Consider the following 11,612-nt stretch of genomic DNA (forward strand, 5'->3'; position numbering starts at 1 on the left):
ATGACAATCATCGATTGTCGCATCGAAGCTGAAGATAGCTTCACTAGCCTTATGCTGGAGCTGGTTTCGGGCATGTAAATAATTAAATAAATGTGCACAATAATGATAATATCCTGTATCGGCAATCTCGCAGGTTGGCGATAGGACAAACAATAGCGTATTATTTACTCACCCTTCATGCATCCTAGGTGTATATGACTTCCTTCTTTCAGACGAATACAATCAGAGTTGTATTAAAAATTATCCTGGCACTCCGAAGCTTTAAAACAACATAGACTGGTGTTTCTCTCCTTCATTCCTGCAAGTCGATCCATAGTAAAAAGTACCTCACATGGCTCTGAGGGGTCAGTAAAAGCCTCCTTTAGCGATCTGATGTGTTTATGTAAGAAAAATATCCATATTTAAATTAATGTAAGAATCACTTTAATCTAGCTTGTGCAGTTGTACACTGCTTTGGGAAGGGGCCTGGCAGGACTAAAACGCCGTCTAAGCTGTTCGCCAATCGCAACGCAGTGGGACTGTTAACCAATCACAACACATTTCATTTTTCAGACGGCGGGCCTTCATCAAACCCAGAACCAATCGAGCCATTTGTGCAAGCCTGGGTAGAAAACTATTGTAATAATGTAAATTATGTGGAAAAAATAATGTTTTCGAACCACCAAGCATGACAGCATGTTCTAGTGCACCCCCAAAACAAAATAAAGACCCCTTTAATAGGATGTAAAGATACATACACAGTATTAATTAAGATATTAGCCTAATATTTCACCTACTTGACTGGAAATGATAAGAACAAACATAAATGTCGTCAAGATTCTTGCCGTGGAAACCCTAGTTCAGTTTGGCCAACCACAAACCCCTTTCGTTACTCAGACAGTTTTTGCACACTTCTCCTTGATTTGTTATAACTTTTGGCAGTCTGTGGTACTCCAAATGTTTTTCCCGGTCTGACCGTTTAGTACAGGCCAAAATATGACAATAATTGACCAATTTCAGCAGCAATAGTCAGCAAAATATGCACTGTTTACATTCAGTGCTGCCAATATGGCCAACTGAAGACTCACTGCGAAAACACTTTATAGTACAGCAGCTTTATTTACAAGAATTAATCACATGTACAAAGTATATTAAAGTCCTGCATTAAATAATTTAACAGTTCTGATTACCACTGAATATAAACCATAATTTAAAAGTCAATAAATAAAACAAGCAAATAAAATAAACAGTGCACAATTACCTTGCGGAACCTGACCAGCTCATATATTTCTAATCACATCAATGTACTTCCCTCCGCATCTCTCCTAAACAGCCATGAAGGTGCAAGTATATGTAACATTACCTGAAGGTGCTCAGTACAATAGCTAACAATAAAAGTAGTATGTTGTGTCTAAAAGCGCATTCAAATGCAAACATCTGACTTTATGGCATAAAATAATACATATGTTAAATATTTCAATGGGCTGTATGCATGTGGTTAACAGATGTTGCCAAACGTCCCTGCAGCCGCCAACTTCACACACGCAATGCAACGTTCAAAAGGAGAAAAGCACTTTCACCATATAAGAGGCTTTTGAGAAGCCGCTCAAACATTGCGGGTCAGCTGAGATCCACCTGACGAGGCCGAATCGTGTGTTTATCACGGTGCCAGCATAGAAGCGGCCATCTTGCACGCCACGGCGGAAATGAGAGCCGCGCCCCGACCGCTCCCCTCTTCTGATTGGATGAAGGTAATCTCGCAGTGAGGAGTCATTTCCCACACCAGCTTATGGAACCGCTCCTTGAAGCTGAAAGGGGAGCAGGAAAACACATTTTAATTGTGTTGATATCACACAGTGTTATATCCTTTACTCATCTGTCTGTTTCCTCTTAATTACCCCCCTCACTTCTCTTGTTTGCCTTCCCATAATCCCTCTCTGTCTTCTTGTACTCACTGAGGGTGTAGTTTGTAGACAGAGCCATCGACTCCCACAGTGATCTTCAGTTGCTCTTGACAACGCCGTTCCCTCATTTGGTTGATGACGCCAGCGAGTCCGGCCCCGCACATGTGAGCGGCTCGAGTAGACACGCTCTCACAGACCAGACGCACAATGTCACAGTCCAGCTCCGATGGTAAGATTCCCAGTGAGCTTAGGATGTTGTAGATCTGCTTTCTGTCTCCCGTGTCACTGAAATTAATCAAATAAAAACAAAATGATCCACCGCAATGATGGATTCTAACTTCTGTTTAGACGCTCTCACCCATTCTGGTCTCCATAGAAATTTGAATTAAATGAACTAATACTTTTTAAATATCAGTGAATATACAAATGTGCCCAGGGTTAAGCTGTGCGTTAAGTGAAAAATAAAAACAGGCTATTGCAACTTTTTATCTCAGAATTGTGACTTTATGAGTTTATGTAAATATAGTTTACATCACACAATTCTGAGAAAAAAAGTTAGAATTGCATGTTTATGACTTAATTTCTCAGAATTGCAACTTTTCTTGCCAGAATTGTGAGTTTATTTCTAAAAATTGTGACTTTTTTCTTGTCAGAATTGTGAATTTATTTCTAATTGTGACTTTTTTGTCAGAATATTGAGTTTATTTCTTAGAATTGTGACTTTTTTGTCAGAATTGAGAGTTTATTTCTAAGAATTGTGACTTTTTTGTCAGAATATTGAGTTTAATTCTTTGAATTGTGACTTTTTTGTCAGAATTGCAAGTTTATTTCTGAGAATTGAGTTTATATCACAAACTTCAGACTTTATTTCTCAGAATTGCAACTTTTCTTGTCAGAATTGAGTTTATTTCTAAGAATTAAGTTTATCACAAATTTTGACTTCATTTTTCAGTATCGCAAATTTTTAATCTTACAATTCTGAGAAAAAAGTAAAAATTGTGACTTAATTTCTCAGAATTGCAACTTTTTCGTCAGAATTGCGAGTTTATTTCTGAGAACTGAGTTTATATCTCAAAATTCTGACTTCTCAGAATTGCAACTTTTGTCAGAATTGAGTTTATTTCAAAGAATTAAGTTTATCTCAAATTTTGACTTAATTTTTCAGTATTGCGAATTTTTAATCTTACAATTCGGAGAAAAAAAAAGTAAAAATTGTGACTTAATTTCTCAGAATTGCAACTTTTTTGTCAGTATTGCGAGTTTATTTCTGAGAATTGAGTTTATATCTCAAACTTCAGACTTTATTTCTCAGAATTGCAACTTTTCGTGTCAGAATTGAGTTTATTTCTAAGAATTAAGTTTATCTCAAATTTTGACTTAATTTTTCAATATTGCGAATTTTTAATCTTACAATTCTGAGAAAAAAGTAAAAATTGTGACTTCATTTCTCAGAATTGCAACTTTTTCGTCAGAATTGCGAGTTTATTTCTGAGAACTGAGTTTATATCTCAAAATTCTGACTTTATGTTTTAGAATTGCAACTTTTCTTGTCAGAATTGCGAGTTTTTTTTCTCAGAATTGTACATTTATGTCTCACAATTCTCACTATGTAACTCGCAATTGCAAGTATATACATTACACAATTCCGATTTAATTTCTCAGAAGAGCGTATTTTTTTTAATCTTACAATTCTAAGAAAAAAGTCAAAATTGTGAGTTTGTCACCATTCTGAATTTATTGCTCAGAACTGACTGTTTTTCAGAATTGCGAGTTTATCTCTTAGAATTGCAAGTTTTTATCTTTAAATTCTAAGAAAAAAGTCAAAATTGTCAGTTTATAGCTCACAATTGTGACTTTATTTCTCAGAACTGACTATCTCAGAATTGCAAGTTTATATCATACAATTCTAAGAAAAAAGTTAGAATTTTGTTTATATCTCACAATTCTGGTTTTATTTCTCAGAATTGTGACTTTTTTGTCAGAATTGCGAGTTTATTTCTGAGAACTGAGTTTATATCTCAAAATTCTGACTTTATGTTTTAGAATTGCAACTTTTCTTGTCAGAATTGCGAGTTTTTTTTCTCAGAATTGTAAATTTATGTCTCACAATTCTCACTATGTAACTCGCAATTGCAAGTATATACATAACACAATTCCGATTTAATTTTTCAGAAGTGCGTATTTTTTTTATCTTACAATTCTAAGAAAAAAGTCAAAATTGTCAGTTTATATCTCACAATTGTGACTTTATTTCTCAGAACTGACTATCTCAGAATTGCGAGTTTATATCATACAATTCTAAGAAAAAAGTTAGAATTTTGTGTTTATATCTCACAATTCTGGTTTTATTTCTCAGAACTGTGACTTTTTGGTCAGAATTACAAGTTTATTTCTGAGAACTGAGTTTGCCTCACAATTCTGACTTTGTAACTTGCAACTGCGAGTTCATAACCATGCAATTCTGAATATTCATTTCTCAGAGTTGCGAATTTTATCTTACAAATTTGAGGAAAAAGGTCAGAATTGTGAGTTTGTATCACACAACTCTGATTAAAAAAATAAAAGAGATAAAAAGAGATAAAAAGTCACAATTAAATTAGCCTGGAAATGTAAAGCATCTTTCCACTGAGAGTCGGACGAAACTTCCGCGTTCAGGAAAAAGGCAGATATTCTGATTCTCTTAACCTTGCTGAGATAGTATTATCATCATTTTATCATCTTTGGCATTTCCCTTGTAAAAAAGAATTATACTTTGGCATACTTCTAGTACTTATTACAGATTTAGATGAATATACTTAACTGTATGTTATTTGCAATTAAATGAAAATGTATTACTCCTTAAATTAATATCAAATAAGTGTATTTCTTTAAAACATGACAAAATATTAGAAAACATTTTTAAATAATATTTTCTCTTGTTTTCAGTATAAACGTACTATTTTTTTTTTAACTTGATATCTTTAAGTAATAAAAGTAATATTGCTCAATAAAAGTAATTTTGCTTTTCAAACAAATGTATCTTGATTTAAGTAACATTTTCTCTTTTTTAAAATCAGCAGTTCAGTCATACCTCTCAATTTGGGAGACGAAGCGAGTTTCAAAAGCTCCACGTGTTTTCAGCAGGTCTGAGGCGTCGCCGTTAAACAGCAGATTTTCATTCACCAGTTTTAGCAGCACAAGACGCACAAGCTCTCCCATATACTTTCCACCGATCAGCTTCTCGTACCTGCAGACATGAGAAAGGAATATGTAGAAATGAGATCTTTCAGATATTAGATCTTTTAAATATTACATCTCTTTTTTAACAGAAAGTAAAAGCCTAAAGATAATCATGAAATACAAATGGCCTGAAGTGACGTGGACAGAGGAGCGGCCCAGTGAGTATCTTCTAGCATACATTGTAAATACCCATTAAGCGAGCAGCTTCACTAATGATCTCCTTCCCTGGCCATTAATCCAGCCGTGTGTATTCCAGCACTGACGTGGCTGCCGTCAGTGTCTCCACATGTACAGAAAAACAACCCTCGTCGCCTGGACACCACGTAAGAGCTCCAGGTTGCCGTCTAACTAAGCTCTTCTTGAACTTAGAAGCAAGTGTGTAAGGACATCTGTGTTTTGGGTTCACACACTGAACAAACTGCTAATCATAAAGTGTCTACTCTAGTTATAGATAAAGATATTCTTCATGTATCTTCACATTTTAACATAGTTGTTTTATATATATATGTGACATCATAACATACACTGACGTCTTATACAAATATCATGCTTTAAATATTGTACTTTTAATAGATGAGGAGTTCAAATAATGTCCCTGCAAATGTTTACAATCAAAATTATCTTTTTAGAGCAAGTATCATGTTCTGAAGTGTATCTTGTGATTCTATGTAAGCTACAAATCATATACACTACCAATCAAACGTTTTTGAACAGTAAGATTTTTAGTTAAAAAAAAAAATGTTTTCTGCTCACAAAGCCTGCCCTTTTTTACTATTTAAAAAAAGAAATGCTTTCTATTTGAATATATATTTAAAAAGGAATTTATTCCTGTGATCAAAGCTACATTTTCAGCATCATTACTCCAGTCTTCAGTGTCACATGATCCTTCAGAAAATCATTCTAATATGTTGATTTGCTGTTCAATAAACATTTATCATTATTATAAAACTTTGAATATTATTATTAATAATTAAAACTTTCTTTGATGAATAGAAAGATCCAAAGATCAGCATTTATCTGAAATAAAAATATTTTGTAACATTATACACTATACCATTCAAAAGCTTAGAGTCTTAAAGCTTAGTATTTTTAATTTATTTCATTTTTTGAGAAATAAATGACAGAAATTAATACTTTTATTTAGCAAGGATACTTTAAATTGACCAAAAGTGATGATAAATACATTTATAATCTTACAAAAGATTTCTATTTCAGATGCTGTTCTTCTTTCTATATCAATAATAAATGATAATAATAATAATATTAAATGTTTCTTGAGCAGAAAATCAGAATATTAGGACTGATGTAATGATGCTAAAAATTCAGGTTTGAAATCACAGGAACAAATTACATGTTAAAATATATTCCAATAGAAAGCAGTTATTTTAAATAGGAAAACTATTTCAAAATTTCACTGTTTTTGCTGTACTTCAGATCAAATAAATGCAGGCTTAGTGAGCAGAAGAGATTTCTTTAAAAAATCTCACTGTTCAAAAACTTTTGACTGGAATTGTATTTAAATTTTTAAGAAGTATTTATTTTTAATTTTAGCTCACAACTGTGCTTTATCTGTAATTTTTTAATTAATTTATTTTTAAATTGTTTTTGTTTCCAAATTTAAACATGAATTTGATTCCAGGGTTATTAAAGTGGTCTCAGGCTTATTTGTTTAAAATTTCCAGGTCACTTACAGCTGATGTCCAGGGTTTAGTGACGTCTCGTCGATAACGCGATCATACTCCAGTCGGAAATCCTCCAGCTCACCGTTGTCCCCAAACGCTCCCCACTCTGTGTTCACACACATCCTCCCCTCCTCTCCCTCCACCAGCTCCACCTTACGCATCTCCTCCATATAACACGCATTACAGCCAGTACCTGAGAAACCAGGAGAAAATGAAAGAGAGACAACAAAAACATTACACTAAAAGCTTCAGGCATATAGCTTTATTGCCATGCTGTTTTTCCTGAATGCTTGTTCAAATATTCCATCATCCTGTTATAAAGTTTATGTTCGAGCTCTAATTATATTTGCGTGGGTCTAAGTGTGCGCAGTCACTGTCTTACCAACAATCATGCCGACTTCACAGCTGCGGTCTTCATAGTAGCAAGAGATCATGGTGGCTACTGTGTCGTTCACCATGGCAACTACATCCATTTCAAAGTCCTAAACAAAGAAATATTTAATCACTTTTATAGGATAGGTGTTCTAACCTTTCATTATAAGCTTTTAAGGTGTCTAATGTTCTGTTTTCCTTCCAAACCTTCCATGACAAGTTAGATTCAAGAACAGAATTTGTGCTGGAAATTTTTAGTATGCATACTAACCCCTCTTCTTTTAATGGCATCTCTCAGTAGACCCACAACATTATTGCCCTCAGCACCAGAGGCCTTAAAGCCTTTAGTCCAGTTAAGTAGAATGCCCTGTAATAAATTAAACATAAAACAGTATGTCTGTTTACCTAAAACTTAAAAATGAGTTTAAAAATCTTAAAAGGCTCATGTTTATTTGCATACAGACACTGACCTTGTCCAAATCCTCATGGCGGACTGGAAAAGAGAAGGTGAATCCCAGTGGAAGCTTCTTATGTTTCAGATTATGTTTGTCCAGGAAGTCAGATATGCAGCCGGCGATGTAGTCAAACAACTTTATGTAGAGAAAAGGAGCTACAATAAGATTAAATGTCAGAATTTATGTATGTACACAGTGTTTGGCCTTTTGATATCTCACCATTTCAGCTGTGCCAGTCATGGCGTCTTCAGGGATGGAGTACATGTGATGCTTCGTCTCCACCTTCCAGCCTCGCTCTTCATCCTCACCCACTTTCACCAGCATCACTCGAAAGTTTGTTCCTCCAAGATCCAGCGCCAAGAAATCACCCACCTCTGAGATGAGTCACACGAATTAGCATCAGCAACATTATGAGTCATAGGAATCCACAGCAGATTCCAGGAAAGAAAGCCCATTAGGACTTTTTGTGAAGGTCTCATGCTGTTATTTACTTAATTAAGCCTTGTAAAGGTAATTCAGCTTATTGTTTATCAACACATTATATGTTAAAAATGTATTCCTGAAAACACATTACAAAGACTGTCAACTATGTAGTACTGAATTGTGGAGTTTTAGTAAACAGTTTTTCACCATTTTTGTGTTCAGGATTTTTTTTTTTTGGCTGGGCTTAAAGGGGGGGTCCAGTGCTGTTTTGATGCATGATAAGTTATTTACACTGTTAAAGGGTTGAATACTCATGCTAAACATGGCCAAAGTTTCAAAAAAACTATTCAGACATAAGAGTATTTCTGTGCGAAATACACGCTTCCGGGTTTCTTACAAATTTCGGGTGGAACTCCTTGTATGGGCATTTCTACCGAAAGAGCGCGCCTGCGCACACATCGACCACCAGAGAGAGCAAGACCACGAGCTTTGGCTGCACTGTGCACTCACCCGGGAAGAATGTCTCTAAAGATGTGTGGTTTTGTTTGTAAAGCAAAGATAACCTTGCTCAGCTTCCCGATGAACCCAGTGTTACGTGAACAGTGCATGAGGCAGTTTCTTTTTCCAGGGCAGAAACGAAGTTTTGCAAGTGTGTTGACAAACGTTTTATAAACAAAGCCCAGCTCGACGCTGGATTTGCACATCGTTTGATACTGAAAGATGGAGCGGTCCCAGCTATAAAAGATCCCGGTCATAATTCAGAACTGCAGATGGTAAGTGAAATGGCATCAAATGCCTGTGTTTTGTTGGCAATCGGTGCGCTAGTTCTCGTCAATCTTTAGCTCCGCCCACAGCGCGCCTCAAGGAGCTCGGGTGTTTTCGGAGAGAATCAAGCTTCAAAGGTTTTTATTTGTTTCTGCAACATTGAGTAATGTATCTCGGACATATCTCACGAATCCTTTCTTAAACAAAGTGTAAATAGTACATTAAATGTGCAGTGTTGAGAGCTTTGTTGATTATAATGGAACTTTATGCGCGACGAAGTGACAGCTTTTAATGATTTTTAAGGGAGTTTGTAAATAAGATATTGGTTTAATACAACAGTTAAATAAACAAGAAGCTAATATAAGGTGACTTACATTGTCTGACTATAACACAATTGTCTGGTTTTGCTCTATTTCGTCGTCAAAAATGGTCTGAAACAAGTCACAACTGAGCCGCTGCACATCTTCTTTCAAACACAGCGTTGTTTCGTTTATGAACGAAAGTGCATTTTTAAACGAATCTAGTCAATGATTCCATTTCCCATTCATAAAAAGTCACTTGCTTCATTCCTCAATGGATCAGCCGTGTGAACGAATCAAATGAATTATATGATTCAGTAATTAAATCAGTGACTGCCGCCACCTACTGGCAGGTTTAGTTTCATTTTTAAAGTATTTTTTCAATTATTTAAATCATTTAATATTTCTGTATTCAAAATTTTATATTTAAAACATTAGTCTCAACATGAATTTGATTTACGCCACCTCTGAGCCTCATTAAACATGAAAATACACCTATATAAGCCACTTTTGTGTTCTTCTGTGCCACCTCTGTAGTACAAATTAATTTTGTTAATACTTATTGATTGCAGTAATAGCACGCAGCACAACGTGACCAACTGCATGCACAGGGAGCGTTCCTCGTTGGAAGTTACCTAGCTGGGAACTAATTTCAGGCGCTGCATGATATTACTGTGCCTGCTTCGGCCATGTTACGGCAGCAAACTCCCTTGACTATTACGCTGGAATGGGAGTGTAGTTCCTAATCTTATCGGCCTAGAAAATTGCAGCTTTACATTTTCCGCCGGTCTTAGTACACGATATAACTGCAGAAGAGTCAAGTTTTAAATGGGACAAATACCGAAACTCATTGGTTATTTTTGAACGTGATGCTATTGGTCTAATAGGATTCAATGATCTAAGCTAAGCTATGCTAAAAGTGATATCGCCAGAACAGGAGAACGACTGAATGGATTTCAAAATGGTAAAACTCAACTTATTAACTCGAGGGGAGTTGGAGAATGAGCCTATTTCCAAAAAAAGTGGAATGTTCCTTTAAGGAGTCAAATATCACCTTGTAATATGAAGGCACATTTTTGATCAGATTTTTTTTATTAATTAATAAAAATTTTGACTGCTCCTAATTTTTTTTTAAGTTGGAAAAAGAAAATTAAGAGAGCCCTGGGTTATACAGTATTTGACAGTTAAGAAAGACACAGTTTTCCCGTGAGTGGGCGTGGCTTCAGCATAGCCAACAGTGTTTGCAAACAGCGAGGATGTTTTTGTGGGCGGAGCCTATCTGATTACAAAAAAAATGTTTTTTCAACTAGCAGTCTTTGGAGCCATGGAATAATAGATTAAAATAGGTAAATTTGAGTTTATTTTTTTTAAACTCTTAATTTATTCTTGAAATTCTGAGAATAAATCTCACAGTTCTGATTAGAAAAAAAACAACTTGCTATTCTCTTTTCCCCTCGGCTTTTTTCCCCTGAGAATTGACAAACTCCCTATTGTTGAGTTAAATCGAGTCATAAAGTATGAACTAGGAGATATAAACTTGCATTTGCAAGAAAAAAGTCAGAATTGTCAGATAAAATAAATAAATGTCATGTAAAATGTTAACAGTAATAGGTTTAAAATAACATTATGTCATGCATTCCGATTCTGGCATCAAAAGGCAATTTTTTTTTTGTTTTTTGTTTTTTTCTCGTATTCCATGGATTTTACTGTTTCACTCCACTTTTTACCAGGGTTTTTCTGCCAAGTGACATAACTGTGACATCTACTAAAAATTGGTCTATACTGTTTATTTTTTCAAGATTTTGATAGGCTAACTTATTTTATTTAGTTGGTGTTTTTATTATTCAAATTTGGCTGGGTGGTTAATACCACTTTTGTCTGTGTTGTAACAAACTCAGAACAGAATCTGTGCAAAAGTTTTCATTTTCATTTTAAAATACAACTTTTAAACAATAAAGGATAAAATGCAGCATATAAATTATACGTAACCTACCCAAAACATGTGAAACACAGATTTTTATGTAAATATCTGACTACCCTTTAAACATTTCTTAAAGGTTAAACCAGGATGAGGATCAGAGCTGAAGTCTTACCAGAGCCTTCAGGTGTGGAGCGGACATAAGTAGGCAGCATTTTGACACTGGCTTCATCATGTGTCTCCACTCGCAGTCCTCTCTCCATCTCTCTACGCATTCTCCTCATCACTTCTTCTAGATCTTCTTTTCTCAGCAGAAACTCAGACAGAATTTGGTCCACCTTTAGAGTATCCCAGAAAGAGAAAGATTCAAATAATTAGTTTCAGTCATAATTTGATATTAACACTCACAGGAGTGACAATGAATCAAAAAATAGCCCAAAACATAGATACAACTACTTTCATAGCTTTTGCTCTTACCAGGAGAATTCTCTCCAATACTGACTCATAGTCACTGGGCATCCTCTGCTTATGAGCTGAAGTAAGGCACGGCATCTTTGCAAGTCTTTCCAAACAAGTGTATGATGAGCGTTGATTTG

At 35.1% G+C, this 11,612-nt stretch overlaps 1 protein-coding gene across 1 annotated transcript; it reads right to left on the bottom strand.

Annotated features, from left to right (window-relative positions):
- Window positions 1-1,078: 1,078 nt before the first annotated feature.
- Window positions 1,079-11,612, bottom strand: gck (glucokinase (hexokinase 4)). The gene is made up of 10 exons (XM_073818892.1): window positions 11,494-11,612; window positions 11,192-11,354; window positions 7,831-7,985; window positions 7,627-7,746; window positions 7,428-7,523; window positions 7,167-7,266; window positions 6,794-6,977; window positions 4,954-5,109; window positions 1,935-2,168; window positions 1,079-1,787 (listed from the first exon to the last, which is right to left on the bottom strand). The coding sequence occupies exons 1-10, from the start codon at window positions 11,566-11,568 to the stop codon at window positions 1,640-1,642; spliced, it is 1,431 nt and encodes a 476-aa protein (XP_073674993.1). The 5' UTR covers window positions 11,569-11,612; the 3' UTR covers window positions 1,079-1,639.

The sequence above is a fragment of the Garra rufa genome, chromosome 15, assembly GCF_049309525.1.
Source record: "Garra rufa chromosome 15, GarRuf1.0, whole genome shotgun sequence".
Taxonomy (NCBI): domain Eukaryota; kingdom Metazoa; phylum Chordata; class Actinopteri; order Cypriniformes; family Cyprinidae; genus Garra; species Garra rufa.